The sequence below is a fragment of the Bombus pyrosoma genome, linkage group LG10 (assembly GCF_014825855.1).
Source record: "Bombus pyrosoma isolate SC7728 linkage group LG10, ASM1482585v1, whole genome shotgun sequence".
NCBI lineage: Eukaryota > Metazoa > Arthropoda > Insecta > Hymenoptera > Apidae > Bombus > Bombus pyrosoma.
Genome location: NC_057779.1, coordinates 15970820 through 15995780, shown reverse-complemented (window position 1 = coordinate 15995780; position 24961 = coordinate 15970820). Strand labels below are relative to the sequence as shown.

The window sequence follows — 24961 nt, the reverse complement described above, 5'->3', positions numbered from 1 at the left end:
TGAGATCAGCTTTTATTTATAACTATCAAATTACTTACAACTAACAAATTATAAATTTGTCACTAATATTTTCATATATCTCATTTTAAATTCGTTGTCTGCATTATTAAGTAATTATAAATTCATAAATTAAAAAAATATAGTACGTGCATGTTAATTATATAAGTTTCCAAATAAGAACTTCTATACTGATTTTCATACATTTTTGAGGATATAGTGAATATTTTTTCCGTTAAAAATTTCTTTAAATCTAACTTTCAATATTTGGGTCGATTCATGTTTATCTACAATTCTGAAATACTTTTCTTGCTTATAGTCACTTTTTAAAAAAGCAATGAACGAATACTCTCCCTCTTATCTAATCTAATCAATTGAGTACTTCTTAATTTATTACTCGAATTGTATTTCTTAAAAGTGTTAATTTTAACACATGTTTAAATGCAGTTCGTGATTTAATAGAAAAAAGTTCATTTTATTAATTATTTCAATACCAGGTAAATTAATACATTCTTTAAACGACTTTATGGTATAGTACCTTAATCTACATCGAATACTACTAGTGTACTTAGATAATTAAGTTCATGCAATAAACGATGAAAATGAGAAATCTTGGCATCAATTTTCAGTATCATAAGAGAAAGCTCGTGATCTATCTTTTAGGTGTGACGCTTTTTTTCAAGCAATGTTTAGAGAAATGTTTTTAAATTATGTACTTCAAAAAGAGTATTGTTAAAGACTATATCTCTCGCAAACAATATTATGTTTGAATTTGTCCCTCCTAAGGCTTAATACCCTAATTTGATTTATAAGAAATGCCAGAAATACTCGATAAATACAGAGCATAGAGTACTGAAGCAATCCTATCGTTTGTAATTATAAATATAAAATTTCAGCTGAAAACATTTCACTAGAATTATAAATATCTTGTTGGAATTATAATTATCTTATAATTTAATAAATTACAAAATACATACATAGTTTCTTATTAATTACTTATAATTAAAAATTTTAATGACATTCACGATCAAAATTACAATTTTCTTTTCGCTTTTTTAAACTGATTTTTCAAAGTAAAATTATATACTTCTCCTTAACCAATTCCAAGCATAACAATTACTTTTCAATCAGCAGAAGCCTGCAGTTATCAAAGATAACGATTTTCCTTAAACGAAGCAGTTATATTTTTCGATTCACAGATCCGGCGAAACTAACTGTAAAAAGTGAAAGAGGAGTAAATGGTCGAGAATACATTCTCAGCGCTATTCTTATATTGTACGCATTCCATACAATGGAATTTTTCGTTCGATATCGAAGTTCTCTAAATCTGATTTCTCTTCATTATCAATAAAATTGATATAATACCCGAGGAAAGTTCTTCAAAATATATCTTTTTTTAATATTTTTGCAGTACAAAGCTTGGAATATAAGTGAAAGATCGAATCTAGATGTACGGCCGGAAACTTTAGCGCATTGCAATAAGATGAATGTAATAAAATATAGAAACGAAGCCGGTCTATCGGCTCTGTGTATTTCTGGCAAGTAGTATACCGGGTATTAAAAGGACCAACGACGAATGTATCGCTGACTTATCTTAACCGCTAGGCGATATCCTAGTATGGAGGCAGCTAGTCGATTTCCGGTTAGATTGGTTGTTTTGGTAGACTTTTTCTTTAACAACGCATGAACGATTGCCCGCAGCCGGAAAATGCAATAACGAGGGTGGTGAAGAAAGAGGTGAAAAAGAAAGTTCGAAAGCTGAGAGGTCGCTCTGACTCGGACACGGACGACGACGAGTTTGAAGATGACCTGGTAAGCCACGGGAGGAGGGACTTGCTTTTCTCACGTTCCGAGATTCTTCGATGTAGAAATGGGGGGTTCGGATCGAGAGAAACGGTAGGAAAGGCAAATAGGTCGTCGCTTCTCAAATTTCTTTGATGACAGACTGTTTATAGCTATAGTGGATCGCTAGAAAATGTAGAAGACTTTTATACGTAGCTATATACATATACATACATATATCGTGTGTGTTATGGAAAACATTTTGAAATTTCATTAGTGCTATAATGAGACTGCCATGGTTATATTGATAAAATTTCAAACTAATTGGAAAATGTATGTAGAAGTTACACGGAGAATATATTTTTTTGTGGGATTTGTATTGATTGAATATGCATATTTTTTCGATTCTGTTGCTTAAAGAAAAAGAATAAAAAAGAGGAGAGCTAGAAACAGTATTGAAAGGAAACAGCTTGCGCTGTTAAAGACTTCTTGCGGTTAAAGCTACATAAAACATAAACCACAAATTTCCACTTTCTTCTTTAACTGCCTCTAGAATTGCTTCATTTTTGAGGCATTTTTATTGTGGAAGAAGATTTGAAGAAGAAAATGATATTTATTTAAAGTAGTACAGCGTTGGAAATAATCAGACTGCGAATTTTTATACATTCATGCGAAATGTAAGGATGCAAGAAGGCACAATTTGAATGAAACTTAATATATATATATATATATATATATATAATTAGATGTTTAATCTTTGTTGGTTCCGCTATGAGGTTACAAGCACTTGATCTCGCTTAACCTGCTTAGCCTCCTGAATATGTAACAAATATTCACCATTTATACGCATGCTATACAACATATTAATGTATAAAACTATACAATAAACACGATCTATGTACAAATACTAGTTGGTACTTACATACTCAGGTTTTTCCCGGAACATTATATATTATATAATCTCTTCTAGTAACATAGTTGACAGTTTTGTGAATTTCTGTTGGGTTGCTAGGCATTCTATAGTCCGTGAAACGATTGTCACTAGAGATGGCGTGTAAGATCACTAACGGGTGATCTATCATAGTGATCGTAGAATCACAATCATGGTCGTGATCTAACTTCATTCACGACCGTGATGAATGAAGTTTTTTTCTATCTCGGATGAATTTGCTCAGTGTGATCGCAATTCTTGATCCTGATTGAATTATTTTTTACAAAATACTTGCATATAGCTTGCATAGAGATATCTGCATAGAACTTTAATTTAAAATTGCCTTAAGTTTTTTTTATATATCGTAAATTTACTTTATTCAATATTAAAAACGAAAAGTGATTCAATTTTCCTTTCTTCATCTGATATCAGTGTCTTAAAGAGTAAAACATTAATTCTTCCTCTCTATTTTAAAATCGCAATATTCGCTTGATATCGTTAATATAAAATATACAAGTTACGTGATTCGTGCGAAGAACAGTTATGCCCTTTATCAATGAGAAGCGATCAGGAAAAATTACAAATTGCTGTAAAAAATCCCCTTGATTGCAGACGAACGTGATCGAGTCGTGATTCACAAGTAACAGTTCATGCCATCTCTAGTCTCTGACTCATATTTTAGATTTCTGCTTCCTTTGTCATATGTTAACGTTTCACACGCCTAAACCTTATTCGATAAATGGTGAGAACCGTATAAAAATGCGTTTAGCAGTTCTCGAGATTAGCTTACAGACGCTTACAGTGAAATTTTATTTTATATTACGTATACATATAGATATACAATATAATACATACAATACTATACCGTACCTATTCATGGAATTTTCGTAAAAGACATGATTTTTTTTTTTCAACAAATTTTTCGCGCCGATTTATAGGCCTCAAGACACGGTATAACGTTTATTTCAATCATTTTTAGATATATTTTGTCATTTACGACTTAGAAGCACTTACAGAGGTGGTCTGGCTTGAATAAAAGGGTTGATTTCTTTGACGTAAAAAACAGGTACGAACGAATTATGCTTATACTTCTAGAAACGTCTAACGAATACTCGTGCAAAGTTCGAAATCGACGTGTATCGGCTCCCTTGTCAAGTCCAACCAATACAACAGCATGTACCATCATATCTTACGAAATCTAGACGCAGTACGATACAATACAATTGTACAGAAACGAAGTATGTATATGTAGGTACGTGTGAGCGCACGTAATGCACAATTTACATAATAAAATTTACATAAAAAATATATACATATATGTACAGCTATACATATACAATAAAGATTATAATTTTTAATAGATACAATGAATATCTAATTAATTTCTATGTTTCTTCAATTGTGAAAATATAAATTTGCATAAAAATTTGCAATCTAGAAATAGTTGAAAACTATCTTAAACAGGAAAAGTGGTAATAGAATAGAACATCTTCCTTAGCTAAACACCTTCTTGTGTGTGTATATATATATAATTATAAATATATATTTGATTCGAAATACTACGACATTCTGACATAGGAGAAAGAAATAGATTGGAAGAATTTTATGCATAGATTATCATATATAGGAATTTTACCGATTTTTTAAGTTGATACTTTTCGTTGTTTTCTTCATAGAAAGGTCTGAGTAACGTTAAAATTGGTATAGCAGTTCGTCATGCCTCCTTCGCATTTATCTAAAAGAAAAAGTAACGAGAAAATAACAGCCTGTGAAGATACAAGGAATTTGTACGTACAAGTAGTGCAATTCTGTTAAGATATACTGTGTTATTCGAGAAATGAATGGAAGAAACTGTTATGTAAACAAGAAGACTGGTTCTCCTTGCTATATTAGACAAGCATTGATGATTATCGTCTTTTTGTAAATTGTTCTTAAAAAAGACGTCCAACAAATTGCGAGAAGGTTCGTAATTTTGAAACGGAATAAATTACATTTGTTGGGTTGGTGCATACAAAATGTCTTTTTTAAATGAAACTTTAATAGCAGGTAGTTTCTTCAAGACCGCCATGTATTTCAAACAAAATAAATTTAACTAGTTTTATTATCCTAGATTTATCAAACTTATCAATTCTAGAATTTAAAAATTCTCCAAACGAAATTGTTACAGTGTTTTAATAATCTATGTATCAGACAATTAATCAGGTTTTCTCTAACTTCTTCCAAACGACAAATTTATTTTTTCAACAGTTTTCATGACACGTTTCGTCATGCAAGAAAATTAAACGAATATTTTGATTATTCACAATAGCTAATAAGATTTTCATATCTATGTTATAAATCTTTTTAACATCGAATATACCTAGTTTATAGCAAATTTGCCTTTCCTTTAATATGATATTTTATCGACGATAGTATAAAGTTTAATAGGTGAAATAAATAAAAATTAATAAATTATAAAGGTTAATTTAATATGGTTCGTGAAATTGGAAGTCTAAATAATCATCATTTCATATGTACAATGACCATACGTAGACAGTAATGAAACTAGTCGTTGCTAGAAGAATTAAGAAACTTGGAAAAAGTAAAAAAAACTTCATGTCATATTTATTTATTAGAATATTTTCATATGCATCAAGCAAGCAACAACCATAGGTATACAGTAATGAAACAATTCGTTGCTAAAAAAAAATAACAAATTTTGAAAGAGTCACAACTTTATTTTATATTTATGTATTGGAATATTTTACATTTTTGAATGTTTAATGCTTGACAAAATTATTTATATCGTGGGAGACTGACCTGTAGAGTGAGTCTCTCGTTATCGATTCCGAACATTCGTTCATTAACTAATTCTGTATTTTAATCCGTAATATTTACTTTTGAATATTTACGTATAACTTCTGAATATCTACGTATGTGTGGACTTTGTATCTTGCGAAACATGTTTTTCTTAAAGAAATTATTAAAAATAATCGCCTGTAGCGTTCAAGCAACTAGTTATTATATAACGATAGAAATTATTAATTTTACGGTAAACCTAAAGAATTGGATAGTGAAAGAATTGGAAGAAAATTTTAGTGGTGAACGGTGCAATTTCGGGAGGTTACAAGGTATTCCAGCGATGGCGATACAACCGATAAGGAGATAACTGTTTATGAGAAAATAAATCAAAAGTGCAGACTAATGGTTTTACGTATGAGGATTCGTTTTCAGAAAGAACGATTTACTATCTACGAGTTACAAAAAAAAAAAAAAAGAAAAAAAAGAAAAAGATTAAGTGACGAAGAAAATTGTCAATTTCTATTATTAGAAGCGTGTCTTGTATTATAGATACGCACGTGTGATTATTCCATCTTGTTGGAAATAGCCTTTTGTTAATTCAACATCTGTTGGCTGATTTACAAATCCGTTAATTATACATATCTTAATAATTAAGTCCTCACAATCTGTCAGAAATAACAGCTTAATGAGAGAATTAGCACCGTTAATGAAACAGAGCACATCACGCTACAATCTTCTGTTGATATAAAATCTCATCTTTCAGTGAGTATCATATGGATTTTCTCGGTATATGCAGGATTATATGTATCTATTTATTATTAAATGAAACAATGCCGTCATTCGCGATTATTCATGTTGTTCGAGATCTTATGGAAATAATAATTCTTGGACTACGGACACGCGATACGAGAGTACTTTCGTTTTTTTTTAGCGTCTCCTTGACACGAAACGATTCTGATAGCGACATTCGTAATTGAAGACCTTGGTGCAAAAATCGGGCAAGTGCAGATTTCTAATGCTGTGAGAAATTTGAATGAAACTGAATGAAGTACAACTCGTTGAAGCTACTACACTAATATTTTGGACCTAGCAAGGCATTAGTATGACAAATGATATAAGAAATGATATTTCTTACATTTTTGAAAAATGTACCTGTCTTTCTCAACATTTGGACTTAGGTTAGGTTTTTGGACCAAAATGCTGAGAATTTCAAGTGAAATATTTTGTTTTGAATTGACGAAGACTTTTTGAATCGACGAGAAAAAAGACACGCGATTAACAGAATATGTTTACTAAACGTTCGAAACACTTTGGCTGACAGATTAACGCTACATTAATGCAACCATTAACGCTATATATTAGAACAAAAGCCGGGCAAGTCCTAGACATAGCTGATTCTTCTTCCCAAAGGTCACATTGAGTAAGTCCAAAAATTGTTATGAACGCATTGGACTTGTCCGATTCTCGCGCCGATCGATCAGTAGTGTATAAAAATATATAAAACTTCAAGGAATCAAATTTTTGTAAGTGTGCAGTAATCTACATATTTACTGAGGAAATTTGTCTTTCCTCGCCTTCATCTTGTTCACTAATTTCTAAATACAAATACTTTAAAAATATGTTTTAACGCTTTTATGATTTCTGGGAAATGTACATATACTTGTACTAAATATGTACATGCATATCTCGTCATTTCTACTTTTATATATAGTGTGTCCGGTTTATCTCAGGCCGCTCAAATGTCTCGAAAAACATGAATGATACGAAAAAATGTTTCAGACAAAAATTGCACGATATCCACAGAGATATACTATGTATCTTGTGTGTTTGACCTTATGATGATCTTGAAACCTGCTACGAAGGTAACGTTATAATTTTTAAATAAAGACCTCTATTTTGTATTACATATTTTTGTAGCTGACAGATAAATGTTTTCAAGAAAATACAAACTTGTGTATTTCCTAAGTATTACCTAAAAGTGTCTGTTCGTACTGACTGCTTCGGAAACGTTAGAAAATTGCGGGCTTGTCTATCTACAATGCCATACGAATATGCAGTAGACTTGGGCATTATTCGAATTGTTTCGAATAAATATTTATCCAAGATAATTATTAGAATAAATCAGTGGAATAATTATTTGTTACTCGTAACAATTATTTTCTATATTTATTCGAATAATGATTGCACAATTGTTTGCATAATACGAATAATTGTTCTATTTAATTTTGTACAAGTATATACAGGTACCGGTACAATTCTCACTATTAATTTATCAAATAATAATTTACAAGGAACGATACACTTTCTAATCTGGCATTTGAAAAAAGTTAGTTACAAAAACCTATGAAATATTACAACAATGTAGCCTGAAAATATTTCTCACGTTCAGTACCATATCTACCCTTGATATACCATATAAATATTATATTAAAATATAGTATAATACAATAATAATAATATATAATTAATATAGCGAAAATGATATAATAATAATAATATATATAAAATATTAATATTGATAGGTATATAATATATAATTCTATCTGAATAAATTATTCGATCAAATTTCTATTCAGGAAAATTCTTGCACGAATAATTTTTTATCCAGATAAGTACGATTGGATATTTATTCATCAGCGGCGAATAACATTTGATTCTTTATTTTTATTCGTTTACTGTTATTAGAGTAAAATTTTGATCAACATTGGCACGTAGTAACATTACGAATAATGTATTTATACTTTCCCGTAGTGTACACCGGGCAACGCTAATGCCGACATCAGACCGAATTTTAAAGTTAGTATATTAAGGAGTTTAAAGTATAGTCAAATCATAAAGTTACAAGTATGAGTTAGTTATAAGGATGGTGACAAGTGTAAGAGTTGGTAGTGTTTGGAAAAGAGACTGTTAGCTACAAGAATGTGTAATAAAAAAGACAGTTGTCTATTTAAAAACCTGTTTTTCATAGAAGATTTCAAGGTTACTGCAAGGTCAAATACGCAAGAGCATAAAAGGTCCACCAGAATGTCGTACATTTTTTCGCATTATTCATTTTATTTAAATATTTGAGTAGTTCGAGATAAACCGGATACACAATGTGTATATCTTCAGATTTACTTCGAACAACTGACCAACATAATCAAGATAGTGATTGACAGTGTCAATGAAATTTTCAAACGTGCAAGTATAACGTATGTAGGTAATACTACTCATAAAAGTCAATGTCTACAAGCGTTCGAATACTGACGCGAACCAGTGTATTTATTTATTTACGCTCGAGTCAGCCACGGTTCGATCGGCATCTACGATGTAATCATCTTCGCGTAAATATATCATGCAGAAGGCAAGATCGTTATCGGGCGAAGCGCAAGTCCGTCAGGAGAGTTGAGTTATCTGTGCGTTTCGACACGTTATATCGATGACGTTGTCCTTAAGAGTTCTGTAAAGCAAAGAGCTGTACTACAAAACGAAGAGATATCGGCGACTGTTCTTTAGCAAAGTAGCTTAGCCAGCTTATCAGCTAGTGTTTTATAGACGTGATAAAAGCGAAAAAAGGAGAAGGACAGAGCGCACACAGGTTGTGCGTGCATTGTGCACGAACGAGGTGCGCTGCTGGTTTTGTTAAAACGGCCTAACCGCGAGTATGTTACGTCAATTGCATGAAAATAACGCTGGATGGATGAGTCATTACGTCGACACCATTTAAGGAAACAAGAAAACCGTCCACCCGTTCACTTTATCCCAGAGACTAGTCATCTTTATCATTTCTTGGCCTTGCCAATCGTGCTACTGCTTTCGGTTATTTGTTGGACAAACAAGAGTTTGTCCACCAACGCACAATCGTTTTGTAAATGCTGTAATTTTCCTCAACTTTGTTAACACTTCTGTATCTATGCACCAAATATCTCGTCTGTCTTTTTGTACATACATGTACATTACTATGCAGAAATATCAGGTCATCTAGCAAATAAATACATCGTACCTTAGAGCTATAAAACCACCTAAAAATTTCCAATTCTTATATTCACCAAGTTCCACGTTATACATATAATTGATTCATTAAAAATTTCTGTGGCACGTGTTAAATATATACGATTAAAATACGTTTTAAATTATTCGTTTTCAAACACAAATATCTTAATAGCTTTTTTTATAAAAGTAAAAATAACTTGTAAAGACATTAAAAAAATATCGATAAGCGTGAGAACTCGAGAAATTTAGAACCAATTATACATACCATATCACAATGTTCGTTCTTCTGAAGAATTAGTTTCGTCTTGAAATCATTTTGTTCTATCGGTAAAAATAATTGAGATACTAATAAATTCAAATTTTTCTTGAAAAATCGCAATTGATAACACACATACATATTTTATTTTATCTGTTTTAATGCCACATCCCAAATTTAAAAAATTAGCAAAATTGCTTTAGTAAATGGTCTGAGATTTTCCGAGATTCTAACGGAGATTCAATTACGCTAAATGATCTTACGATAAATTACTAGTTAGACGTTGTATTTCGAAAAAAATTTAATAAAAGACAAATTTGATTCCTGCTTAGTATGTGTTAAGCCTCAAGGTTAGTTGATTCGCGTGATGTCTATGAATTTTTGTTACCATCCATTCGGACTTGCCCATCGTACGGGCAACATACTATGCTTTCCCTCTGATTCTCGTTAACCCTTTGATATAGGAACTATGCGCACGAGACAAGAATACGATGAATCATGAGCGTCATACGCGGCATTCTTATTCGAATTACTTTGCACGTATTATTTCATGGGATGAGTGATGTTAATGCCTTATTTTATCAACAGGCATCATTAGCTATATTCTTAAAATAAAACTGTACTTTTAATCCTTTCTGTGATGCTTATACGTAAACAATGTTTGTCTCAATGATAAAATGATCCATATATGTGAGGGTCGCTTTCAGTACATTGTATTCTTAATTATTTTCATTCTATTTCTCTTTTTTAAATTATAGATTTAAGCTGTGTATTAAAAAACAGAAACGAACGAGAAATATTGTTTGATTTATAACACAATATATTTTTTAATTTTTGAAGAAAAAGCAAAAGAGTATCGCAATTTTTCAGAGAAATTGTGTTAAATTCATACATATGTTTTAATAAACAAGTTGTAAATAATTTTTCTATATATATATGCCACAATATATAATCGTAGAATATATGTATTTCCATAATAATATTAAACTATTTTACAGATAATAGTTCATAATAGTATTTACAATTATTTCTAGAGAATGATTAATTGCATCATATTTTGAAAAATTATATAACGGATCTAAAAATAAATTATGTGACCTGTTTGTGTTATATCAGGCCTCTTTTTAGCAGTTTAATTAAAATGCTTCATTAACACGTGATGTGGGACGTTGATAAAGAAAGAAATAATTTAAATTCTTATATTAATAAAAATTGAGAAACTGATTAATCAAATAATATAAGAATTTACATTACAAGAAGTTAGATGAACAAAAGAAATAACAATCAATGTACAGTTTTAAATTAAATGCCAAAATAAATACCAGGCCTAGTAAGGTTAGTGTTAAGGTCAACTATTCATGAGAGGATTTTATCTAATTAGAAAAATCTACTTGGAATAATATTTATATTTTTTGAAATAAATTAAAGCAATTAGCAAATAAGTCTAAATAAATAAATGTATATGTCAATGTTTTTCAAAAGATTAATATTTAAGCAAAGATTATTTCAGTTACAAGCACGAAATCATCTGCACCTTATACATACATATATAAAATGTTCTATATCTTTTTCTATGCTTTTATTTTCACATATGAAAAATAAAGTAGAGAATATAACAAATTGTTATCATCAGATAAATACATATTTAGGTATATTTGTTTTGAAAACTAAATTTCAGTTTCTTTCGCCCGCAAAAGACAAAGTTTTATTTTGATAAGAATTCGATGAAAATATTTAAATAGTTCTAAAATATGCCTTTAAACAACATTTAGCGTGGTTACGATATTATGTTGTGCGATTATGTAACGGAGGTATTTTAAATAAATTACCACAGTATATACATAATAGATAGAAATGTATTTATAAATAGAACATTTTTTTGTGATAGATAACAAATAAAAGATTAAAGTCAATAATATATGAACACAGATGACATGTTCCATCGTAACACTTGATATTTTCACTTACTCAGTGTTTCGAATCTACGAAATAAAATTTACAAGATTTTGTTCTAACAGAACACGACATAATCAAAAAACAAAATATTAAGCCATTAATCAAACATTTATCTTGGATTTATGATGGGTATATATCATTTGGGTCAAACGACTGCAATTTATGTGGAAATGTGTCATTCTTGGAGTCGTAGCTTGGGAATTTATCTATCATGAATCGAATACTCGGATGAATTTTTAATCGATTGCTATTAATACTCGTTTCATGAGAAATGTTGTATATGGAACTCCTACAGTAATTATTTGATTGAAAATTTTCGTACAGCTGTAGAAAATTTGTAGATGCAAAAATATATGATATATCCAAAACATAGTATTCTCTAGAATATTTAATAGACGAAGTAATAGTCAAAGTTTCATTTCTCAACTACATCCACGAAAATATGAATTTACATGTCTGCAGTGATTACGTAACAATTTCTTCCATGCTTTACAATTGCAACTTGTGAAAGAAAAATCCTTTAAACCTGACTTCTTAGATTCGTATCTTGAATAATGTTTATACTCAAATTCCGTGTAATTTTTTATAATTACGCCTTAAATAATACTTATCAATTAATAACTCTGAATATGTGTTTTGATCATATCGTTGCATTTGCAGATTGTAACCAGTATCATGACAATATGTATGATATTAATTAATATTAAAATTAATATGTATCATATTAATGCGTTATAATATTTCACTTCATACTTTATTTGTAAATATTTAAACGAAATTACGCAATGACATATGCTTTGAACACTTCCTGCTCATTTTTAATGATAAATCTTCGATTAGATGTTATGATTGAAACTTTTCAAGAGGCTTGAAAAGTTCGAAGAGCTGGCAAATTGCTGACGAAAAATTCCGTGGAAATTAGCTTTATCCTTTATCCGGTGCTCCGCAACAGGCCACGAATCAAAAAGGCTACACAGGTGCGCGCGTTCTCTTACTTGCGAACTGTCGATCATTACGTAACATGTTGCAGGTTCCATTAGATTGGCAAACATTGTTCCATCCGCAACTGTGCAGCCAACCTCATTCGCGTTTCTTCGATACATCTTTTTTTTATCTTCTTTGCTGCTACTTATACTATGGGACCGGTCTGCACTGGAAGAACATTTTTGATAGTCCAGAATTTCCACATATCGACTGTTCTGTATTATCACTCTATTGTTACATATGTACATTCTTGCACAGACTGCGATTAATCTAGCTTTTTCCCCATTTAATCTATCAGAAATATTTTTTTGCCTACTTTTATAGGCATGCACAGATAATACATATATCCTAGAATATGTGACATGAGGTTCGAACTAGGTTCTTTCAAAAACGTACATAAAATATATTTATTATAATTACTACAATTTTCCACAAAAATGTTGCCTCTTTATCACTTTCATTCATTTTACCCAGTGAAAAATATCCTTTCTTTGTGTTCCTGTTATTGACTCACCTCGTATAAATAGTAACAAAGAGCAGAGTATGAATCAATGGGAAAAATGTCGCGTATTTCGCAATTGCATTACACCGGAAATAATATCTACTTAGACATTTATGCGAGCTGCTCATTTATTTAATTCCATAAGAATAAACAGTTTTCGAATTCTTGTTGATCTCTAACGTTATCTAAAGAAAGAAAATCAGTGTAGGAGAGACTAGAAAGGTATAGAATTATAAGGATAAAACTTGCTGGTTATAGCTTTATTTATGTACGGCAATATCGAGACGCGACGTAACGGAAATTGCAAAAAAAAAAAAAAAAAGAAAACAGACGAAAAATGAAAAGTCAAATTATCGAATTAATCGTATCACAGAAAGAATTTGTAAACATGATATTTATAATTGTATCATTATTCTTAATATTTTCCGTGTTTCGTCTTATGCCTTCAAGAAAAATTTATTACACATTTAATAATAGATACACCTCATCTGTAACGTGAGATTATGCACATGTCTTGTGTTTCAATCTTCTCCCCTGCCCTAAAATATCGTATCAGCATTCCTTAATGTCGTGACTTACATCAAAACAGCAGTCTTTTTCATCGTTATAGAGATATTCGTTCGTTAAATATTGTTTTCATTGTCTGCACTCATTTAGCAGTAACGTTGATTATTGAAAATTTATTAAAGCCACTAAATCGGTTGATATATATAAAAATTTAATTCTAAATAAAAAACTGACCTATGATATATAGTAATACATTTTCTTGTTCGATACGCATATTCTGCTTTTTGCTTATTTTCAATTTGCGTCAGTGGTTATATATCACCACGGCCAGTCAACTGATGAAGAATTGCGGAAGAAAATTAGAAATTAGAAAAATATGAAAAGCGTAAATATAATTATAAATAATAAGTAGGTATATAATGAAACATCTATGTGAAATATATACGTAAAGAATTTATTATTTTGATGGAAATCAAACTAAACAGAAGCATAACACGTTACTAAATTTATGCAGTGACTTAAACATTTTCAAGTATAGTTTTAAGACGATGTATATATACAGGGTGGTCTAAAAATCAGTCCTCACGATCTTTCAGGCTCTTCCGATAATAATTGGGCAAAAAAATGTTTCGAACAAAAGTTAATCAGCTTTCGATCGACTACGAATTGCAATGATAAAGGCTTAAAAAAGATTTTGCTCCCATGAGAAGTTCAGGTCGCCTCTATTTTTTTAATGGAATAATAGATCTTTTTATATACTATTATTCTTCAATTCCCTGCGAGAAGATATTAAGATACTTGGGTTGAAAAATGATTAGTTTACAAGATATTTTAGCTTTAATGTTGTAAAACTTATCGCATAAAAGTCAAGGAAAGATAAAGTTGTACTTGTTTTCTCGTTCTTTTATACGACAAGTTTTACGACATTAAAGCTAACATATTTTTAAAAATAATCATTTTTCGACCCAAGTATCTCAATGCCTTTCTGTAGAGAATTAAAAAATGCATCGAACGGAGTGTAAAGAAATGCATTGTTCCATTTAAAAATATAAAGGTGACCTGATTTTTCATCGAAGTGAAATTTTTTGTGTAATTCAAAATATTGCCATTTGTAGTAGATCGAAAGCTGATGAAACTTTTGTTCGAAACATTTTTTCCCGACTATCGCAAGTGTCTAAAGAATTGTGTAGATTTTTAGACCACCTTGTATATCAGCTTAGTAGCTCTGTGCTACACAACAGTAGTCCAAAATCTAAACTGTTTTTCTTCACTTTCAGGTTATTGACGAATTAATTTCGCAACATTTTGTTTGCAAAACATTAATAATTGAGGTATTATTTTTCCTAGAAATCTGATCATTTGATGGCAAGATCAAAGAATCTCAGCATAATTCCTTAACCTTAACGTAAGCCTCTTTTAGTTTAACTTATATTTAATTTATATCTTCATGAGATATATAACATAGCACTATGTATTGGTTAAAATTCCATGTACGGATCTGCAAAAATAATGGAAAATGCATGATGAAATTTTTCCATTACAAGAGATTCCGTCTTGAAGAGTTACACGTTTACCTTATAGGTGATGAATGTTTACTTAATAGGTGTTAATTGATATCGAGTAATGGAGAACACACGATGAAACTGGAGATTTAGGATAAGTCTTATTACTTTAGAAATTGTTAAAATAGTAGGCTATATATTTTAGTATAAGATGTCATGGTCTAAATTTCTAAAGATAAGTGTTTAAAATGAGCAAATTTGCGAGATATGCCCGTACAGTGCCGTGGATAATTATAAACTCAATTCCATTTTCAGATTTTTCATGTTAAAACGAAAATTGAAGATACCACAAATAAAAAATTTCTCCTCTCGAAGTCTGGAAAAAATGAAATTTTCTCTTAAAACTATTTTTTTAGCTGTGAAGAAATATAAACTTAATGTTAATTTTGTTACGTCTTCGTTCGGTATATAGTGGATTTTTGTTTACTTTTTATTATTTCTATTAATCTGTTAGGTACTCTATCCTCTAACTTATTTAAAGTAACGCCTTGAATATCAGCCCACGCGGATTTTATTCTTTTTTTAAGTTCCACGATATTTTCTAGAGGTAGCTTGTCCTAGTCGTAAACTTTTCTCGCTGGAATTCTCCATAGGTTCTCGATCGGGTTCAGATCAGAACTCAATACTGGCCATAGATAATAATTCTAGTCCGAAATGTTGAAATCAAATTTTTATAGCGATGGCTGTATAAATAGGTGCATTGTCTCGTTGAAAAATTGTTTTTTCGTTTTCTATCTTAGTTACGAAAGGCGATAATTTGCCATGTACCATCTCCTAGTATATCTTATAGCGTTCAATTTCCCTTTTATAAGGACAATTTCACTTAACATATCTAGGCATGATTAGTGGTTTCCTGGAAATATTGAAGAGATAATGCAGAAAATATGTTTGAGTCTGTAATTACTCACGATGCTGTATGTATGTACATATATATCACGGATATGTGCATTAAGTGGTTAATAAATATATGTAGCAGGCAGCTTTGGTGTTTTATCCTCCACAAGGATGATTCCAAGCGCACGGACAATCTTTGAAATTAATGTGTTCTTCTATGATCTTCTATTTACTCGTCTAACCACTGTTTCATTTACTTATGCAACGAGGTTGATATGTGTTACACATTAATTTTAAAGACAAGCATGTGACCGATAATTCAAACAGCTTGTTCTTATACTTAAACTTTATCGTATTTTCATTCTTTGAACGCATGCCAACCGCAATACTAACAACTGGAAGAGTGGACTACTTCCGTTCTTGTCTAGGGTAAGTTACCACGAGTTTAATCAGCGTGATAAATCATGTTGCACATTATGTTTTCGAATTATACTCGTACGAGGGCACTGTTAATTATAAGTTCAAGATCACTCGTTTTACATTTATACTTATACGATGCACGAACAATCATAAATGTTACTTAATCGTGATCGTTGTGATAAGTCCTCAGGCGATTCGCATTTAACTATGTAATGAAATAATAAAATTGTTTCACAGTGTCATACTTGGATTATGCAATTTTTCATTAATATCGGGAAATCTTTAAATACGAAATTCAACGGAATTAAAATATAGATGTGTGATCTTTGCTATGAGATAAATAGTAAACCATCACTGATATGTACGAATATGAAAGTTAGTTTTTCATGTAAAGAATTGAATGCTTCAGATTTGCAAGGAGTTTTTTTATTTTTCAAGTAGTTGCAGTGTAATAAATCTTGTTTGAATTTGAAGAATAAAATTCCAAATTATGTTTTATTTCGTCCGAAATGAGCAACAGAAGTTTCTTTATTTTTCGGCATTCATATCGTTTATCGCTTAAATTTCTCGATTAGAGACATAACAAGGTACGCCAAAATTAGAACTAGACCTAGAATAGATTCCAGCTGTTAACCAGTGTAATCATTAGTGGAACGTCGGTTTCCTGTTTTTAATCGGCACCCTTACGCTTTACGACGTTCGTTGTTTCTAATTTGTTTGTACACTTATACTCGATAGGATGACTGCAAGGAGCAGCATCATCCATGTATTGTCATTTATCGTATATTGTAATGACATGGAGTAATTAGTTATTTACACGTACTTTTGTTATAATTTCACGGTACTACAGCATAACGTTTTTAAATCATGACTAGTGTGATTTATCGATGTCCTTGCAGCATGTTTCTAACGTCTAACGTTTCTATCGTACAACAGCGTATTTCGCTTCAGATCGGAGCGGCATGTTTTGGAAAGCATACGCGTATATCGAAACAATTTATAACGACACTGTTATACAGTTACTTTTCGTAGTTAGCGTACAGCTTGCTTCAAATTGAAGATTTGAACGATTATGAATTTACATTTAAACGATTATGAATTTACATTTAAATGATTCTGAATTCACATTGAAATGATTATGAATTTACATTGAAACGATTATAAATTCACATTGAGATAATTATGGATTTACATTTAAACGATTCGAATAATAATAATATAATGCTGGAACACTAAATAGAGGAGAAACATACTTACAATTGTAATATCAAGTGGCTGTCCAAAGTATCTGAACACTTATTGTTAGGTATAGTAACACACACAAAAGTTTCTACGGATGTTGCAATACTTGTGTGAGCCACTCTATAGTTCTAGGATTAAGTTAGTATCTTGATTAATGATGACGGTTTCCCTGACGCCTCGTGCAAACATCTTTCCAAAAAGTTTGATATGTTAATTATATATAAAAAACATTTAATAATTTTTTAGTTGTTCTAATGGCAATACATACCTACTTTGTCGATAATGAATCGATTTAGGACGAAGGTAAAATTGTAATTTCTGAAAGTTGTTTGTTCTTTGTGTTCCTACAAATGAAATTGTAAAAACTGAAATTAAAGGTCATTCGAATCGTAAAATTGAAATTAACGAGATATGTAATTTTACGTGAGCAAGAAATATTATTAAGCAACTATAGGAAATATCTTATTTATAATAATCGAGGACGACTAATGGTAAGTTAAATCGATGTCTTATTATTCCGTTCTAATTATCAAACAATCTCGAACTGTCCTTTATCGAATTCATTTTCGACGTCAGCGAAATCGCAAGACAAGAGCAGTATTTGACAATATTGGCAAATAATTGCAGGTGGTTCCGTGTGGCCTTCGAAAATTCTGGCACGTAAGACCGCAATTAAAGTTTTCTAAACCCGTAGACGCGAACCGAAAGATAATTGTCCCAGCGCCTAGATTAAAATCCTCGAACTAAATGATAACCTGCTGTTTCACCAAACTTCCGCATTACGCAATAACATAAAAACATTAACGTTTTAGCGTTTTGGAATGGAGAAAAGATTTTTGAGTGTAACACGTTTTCGGGAGATTGCTCGATATTGATAAACAATCCTTGCTTATTTAATCCATTTATTTTATTCCCCGAAGCAAACTCTACCTTGCCAAATTGTACTCGCATTATTTTAACCGAGTAAGATTTAATTGCTCCTATTTTTCGCGTATAAAAGACTGCGTTTGTGTATGATGTGTACATTACAGAGTTTATATATGTATGACGAGCAAAGTAAAAAGTAAATTTTTCCTTGTTAAGAGACACATATCGATATCGATATGTATGTGAGACTTGTTCAACGGTAAACTAACAAAATTAATCGTGGATTGAAACAAATTGATCAATTGCAGACACATACATTTAGTTCATAGATTCATATGAATTTATAGAAACAGTTGATAATAATTGATCGAGGATCGATATCTCGGCGCTTAAAGAAACGCCTTATGTGTACATACTAATGCAGGTTAAACACTGCAATTTGCTGCTTTTCCCATCACGCATTCACTTTGAAAGTTTGTTAGTGTCATCGAACGAAAAATAAATGACCATGGCCTACCAATTGACAGTTGCTGTGGCAAATTACTCGACGAATGTTCATTTTCTTAAGAATCAACACGTGCTTCTTACTTTTCGAACTATCTTGAGTGATTATAATTATCGCCCAGTTTTATTATTTATTCTATCTGTGTTATTTAATTCCAACAGAAATAATTAATATAATTAGTAAGTCTTATTAGATAATTAACAGTCTTTGTTAATCTTTAAATGCATTTTTTGTCTTTATCAAAATCAATTTATTTTCATTATAGCAATTCAGAATGATTTGCACATTTATTATAGTTATCTTGTATGTATAGATATAGGACACGATAATGTTTAATCTTGTCGCTTTACATTCATTGTACGTTAAAAAGTTTAAGTAGTTTTAGTAATCGTCTGTTATTCTGAATGTGACAATAAATGAAAAATATTATTACGTCACACATTACAAGGATATTACCATAGATCTTTCATAATCGCTAGAACTAAACTATCCGTGTAGTTGAATTCTTTTCTTCTTAAACGAAAAATGGTTGTTTCTTTTACGATCTTTGATAGTTATTATGTTACTTTTATATTTTTCTAGTCTTACATTTCCATCTCTTAAGAGTTGCAAACATTATAGGCATATGCAGAGTTATGTTCCGATTATTTTGCCAATGAATTCATTGAATACAGCGAGAATGTAGTTAATAACATTGATTTATAAAAAAGAAATATTTAGCTACATATTTTCCATAGAATAAAGTATTGTGCAATTCATATCATATTAATCGTTGCAAAAATCAATCGTTGAAAAAATTACAGTGCTATGTAAATTTCAATCTTTTAAAGAATACAATCAGCACATATGTATATATGTATATAAATTTTGAGTGAATTTTTTAAATATGTTTTTTCTAATATCGTCATCTAATATTTATCGTATTAATTAGAATTTTCTTCTAACTTACGTAAATATATGACTATGATAATATTGGTGTTTAATAAATGCTTTTTTAACAATAATCATTATCTATAAAGTTTTAAATTACCATTACGAAGAAGTCGAGCGTATTGGGAAACACTTTTTAAATTAAATTTCTGCTAGTTTTTATTTCCTTAATTCATGAAGGATATCAATACTCCGTTAATGTAATATTTCATTTGCAATCTTCGTTCAGTCAATTTGCATTATTAAATTCGCTTCGTAAAATTGTAGTTATGAAAGGGAATTCTATGAATTTGTTCGATGCTTTTTCACTGCACTTTTTCATTCACTTGCATTTCTCCATCTAGGTATCAACAATTTTATCAAATTGGTTGAAATTTAACTATTTACAGTATCATGATGAACTATATTTCTTAAATCGTAGACATTTTCTTTTTCTCATTTAGTTTGTTTGTTTAATTAGTGAAGTTTTTCATTTACTGCAGATTTTAGAGTATCTAATATTTTCATACATTTCTGATGTTCCAATAATTTGATATGTATGTTTTATATATGAGCATTGTATTACTATATCTTTATATTTTTTAATGACGTTACACAACATTCACATTATGTATTTCCTTACTTTGTTCTTAATAAATTAACAATACACACGCGACTATCACAGAGAACGGAATATCTTTTAAATACATATCTTTTAAATACATATGAAATCAGTATTAAATATTTTAATAAATAGTCTCTAGATATAACACTGTCATAACTCGATGATCATATGTTTTATATTCAAGAGCAACGGTAAAGCTGTGAAGAAGTAAATGATGTGTCACAATATTATAAGGAAATGCATTTAATGATTAACTACGGTAGACGTAATTATTAGGTTGGTGGAAAATAAATAGTTAATCGGTATCCGTATCTATAATCATTGTTCCATTTATACTTTCATAAAAAGATATTTATAATAACGTTGCAACTTACGTGTTTTTCCTATTAACTTATAAACTAATCGCAGTATGAAGAAATTTTTGGATTATCGAATTATATAAAAATCTCGATTATTGTAACATAGTTGTAACAACACTATTTTCATAACAAAATTTTTCCAAGACGTTTCGAAAAATCCCCAAAGCGTTTAAAAATGTAACAACATGTAGAAACGAATAGAAACTTGCAAAATTACATTTATATTTCAATTCGATTGAATTTTCCATAATGATATCTCGTAAGGAAAGGCTTAATTCGTTTCTTTTTTACCAACCTAATGAAATCAGGAATGAAAAGAAATTTTCTATTCAGTTATTAGTCGATAAAGTAAATAACTAATGGTAAAGAAATAATAAGATATCGTTAATTAATATATATAACGAAATACAGTTTCCTCTATATTAACTATAATATTCGTGTTTTCTATTTTTATATTTTACCGTTATTTCCAATTTCACTACTTATTTCTTATCAGCACAACAGGGGCCATCACTGATTTAAAGAATTAACAACATGTTATTATCGATAATTCCTCTCAAAGTTTGCTGCACGCTTATACCTGCAATTTCCACGCACTTCTCAATGTCCATCATGTTGTTTCTTTTTCTTCCTCCTGTCGTTTGCCAGTTCCTTGTTCCTATCCGTGAAATTATGCAACCGCGCAGCAATATTAGTAATAATAATAAAAAAGTCGCGTTACACCGACATTGAACTGCGACGTCAGCCGCGGTCAAGGCGACCGTGTCTACAGATTCGATTGACACTTCCGTATATGAACTGTCTAACATAAGTCCCAAGCGGATGCGGTTCCGCATTCCCAATGCTCGAGCGTGTGTTACGAGCAGTTACGAGAGTCGAGCATGACTGGAGACCGTGTCTGTTTACTCGCTTTACTGCCAACTCCTATAATTATTCCTCATTTACATACTAATAGGAGTTTTGAAATAGAAAAATTTTAATGTTTCGATCAGATAAAAATTAACGATCGACTGGTAAAGTGCATTCTATTCTATTCGAACGAAACTATGTACAGAATATAGTATGTGTAATAATAAATATAATACATGTACTAGGTATTATTTCAAGTAATATAATAATTCTTAAAGATTTCAATAATTTCCTAATTATTTGTCAGGTTTACTCAAATTTTCCTTTTTTTATTCTCCTTTTTTAAATCTTTAAAATTTTTTAAATCTAAAAATACAGCTTCAATTTGTTTGGTTTTTAAAATTCAAAGAAGCAATTTGTTACATTTTGCGTTGAAAGTAGGCATACAAGTGGGTGATTCCACTATTTGACAGATCTTTTAATAGAAACGTAGAATAATAAATATATCTTTTATATCAAATGTTTCCGAAAAAAAGTAAAATATGTCTGTATAAAAATGAAAAAGAAAAGATATACTAGCAATGTATCTGTAGAATATAAATATCTAAAGGATTTATAGATATCACAGAATAATTGTCTATTATCGCATCTATAACGGATCTTAAAGTTTGCGACAATGTTTTACCTTTATAAAATGTTTGTATAGTCGTCGTAAAATTTGTTTGTAAAAATTACGGACGGTCAAATAACAATATTGAATGAGAATCGATTATAAGTTTGATTCAACTAAATCGTTTTAATATTCTACGATCATTGTACCTGTTTGTTGGATTTTTTTAATTTTAATTAAAACGTGCAACCCTTTTTATAAGTTGTAGATACAATGAATTTAATGTTGATATTAAAATGTACATTTTTATTAAAAATTAATATAATATCAATATTGGTATAGACTTACCTGTTCCATTACTTCCTTTAATTGTAGCTAACTGTTTCCGCTCTACCAGTTAAATAACGAGTGTCTTTGTGCTTATTGATTATTGACAGATAAATCCCACTTCAAAGTGAATTTGTCAAGTATTACAATAATTATTTTAATCAAACTCGATTTTTATCGCCAATACAAAGATGTGGATAATATTACTTAACGATTTTAAACAACATTCATTAACAACGCTTTTAACAGAATTGTCTCATTTTCAATTTGTGCTTAAGTTTTTTCATTTTAAATACAATTATTCATTTCCTCTTCTTTTCTTATTTCGCATTTTTAAATTCTTTATAAAGGCAATTTAGTTGATATTGAAGTACATAATTATAATAAGTCTGCAATATTTTGTATTATGAGCTACAAACATTCAAATATATTATTTAACATCATCAGTTACTTATTTTTATAATTAAAAGTCGTTGTATTTTGTTTATTTTCTTTTTAAATCATTCTTTTAATTTAAAGTAAAAGCGTTTGTTTTATTTTATTCAGACATGCTATTGTGTTCCATAAACGTTTCACCTACATATAATCGAATGGTACTCATTGTAAGAAATGCGCATATGTAGCATAAATTGTAACGGAGACACTTTGACTAAATGACATTTGTTACCTTGAAAGTCTGTGAGGAATCTCGTCAAAGTTAAAGGTATTTGCTCTGACGTATCTTTTCTAAATTTGTTATATATACTTTCACTTGTTTTTAATAACGCAAATATTCAGTAAGAATATATTTTTAAAACAATTACGATGTTCGCACATTAATCAATTACATTAATCAAAATAATGGGCCCCAGTTAAAATATAAATAAAGATATTACTTATACAGAGCCTAACATACTTAGAACCAGAAATCGAATTCTATGATTGGTTAAGGACGAATAACTGAAATTCACGCGAACAATATTGTACATGTTCTAGTTTTTGTTAATATTTAATGTCAGTTGGCAGTTCGAGAAACATATGTGTTACTCATTGCCTTTCATTGTACAATTCTTATTTTTCTTTTACATGTTGAGATAAGATATTCGTATACCTATGCGGCTACAGATAATCGTGTCAATCAAAGCGCCAACGTTATGACCATTCTCCATTAATGAAATATCTCCAACAATCTCTATCGTGTTTGTATCTTTGAACGAGTAATAAAAAAGAAATTTCACACATACCACATATTTTTTTCATACAAGGTCATTAAATTAATAAAAGAATACACATATGTATTTTGGATAAGAGTTACCTATTCCGGACCATAATAAATAAATATATCGATTTCAAAAGTGAGAGTTGGTAAACTAGATATCTTAATGTCCGTATTATTTTGTCACAAGTCACACTGCTTACCTGTAATACGATAAAAAGATAGTATCAACCACTTGCCGTGCTAATACGTTAGCGTTTTCGTCATCTATTATAATTATGTCATGAGTAGACTATGGATATTTATGTAAACACATATCTTCATGAATATAATAAAAGGGAAGGATCTGGGTAAACATTTATTCCATTCCATAAGTAACGTCGTTTCTTATGTTTCATTTTGAATTACTAATATAAAAGAAAATTGTAACTATTAACGAATTTAAATATGTACTTGTCGATTGGAAGTAATTCTATTTCATCGATATCATAAAATTTTCCCAAAGAGCAATTAAAAAATGTCAGACGTAGTTCGAGAAAACAGTAGAGATATATATATATATATCTACTGTTATATCTATATATATATATATCTACTGTTATATATATATATATATTTATTAATGAATATAATAAAATTTGTACATTTTTTTAAATTTTTATTACATATAAACACGACATTACTTATAGAATGATCTTATATTATTTTATAGATTCTTACATGTTATGTATTGTATTTTCTACACATTTTTGTATCTTTAAGTCTCCCATAAAAGCATAAAAATCCGGATTCTAATCATAGGATTTTTATCATCCTTTATGTCGCATGCAACGTCACTATATTCCATCATGTATACCGATGAGAAATACACTGCATTGCACGTTTTCAAATGATGGGGTGATTTCAGTTTGTTATTTATTTATCGAATTTTCTACGTTTATGTTTCTTATGGAAATTTCTTCTTATATTTGTTCCTAATTGGTTCACGA

The 24961-nt window shown here is 30.0% G+C and overlaps 2 protein-coding genes across 26 annotated transcripts in view; one reads left to right on the top strand and one right to left on the bottom strand.

Moving 5' to 3' along the window:
• LOC122571474 (moesin/ezrin/radixin homolog 1) overlaps positions 1–24961 on the top strand; it is a 36204-nt gene that overhangs the window by 5583 nt on the left and 5660 nt on the right. Inside the window, exon 4 of one of the 4 annotated variants that reach the window (XM_043735254.1) lies at positions 18354–18386. The exons of 2 other annotated variants lie outside the window; for them this stretch is intronic. In XM_043735254.1, coding sequence (XP_043591189.1) covers positions 18354–18386 — 33 coding nt within the window. Of the gene's footprint in view, positions 1–16466; positions 16494–18353; positions 18387–24961 lie in introns of those variants that run through there. One more of the 4 variants, XM_043735255.1, reaches the window with a different exon arrangement.
• LOC122571478 lies at positions 1699–24953 on the bottom strand. Of its 22 annotated transcripts, none has more exons than XR_006318072.1 (5): positions 21572–24953; positions 17995–18070; positions 17742–17915; positions 2702–4445; positions 1699–2593 (listed from the first exon to the last, which is right to left on the bottom strand). XR_006318072.1 is itself a non-coding variant. In XM_043735277.1 (3 exons), the coding sequence occupies exons 1-3, from the start codon at positions 21825–21827 to the stop codon at positions 17861–17863; spliced, it is 387 nt and encodes a 128-aa protein (XP_043591212.1). In that variant the 5' UTR covers positions 21828–24953; the 3' UTR covers positions 17742–17860. The 22 variants fall into 22 exon arrangements, 1 of the variants encoding a protein (XP_043591212.1); XR_006318073.1 differs by having other exon boundaries at positions 1699–3908; positions 4347–4445; XR_006318077.1 differs by having other exon boundaries at positions 1699–1965; positions 4347–4445.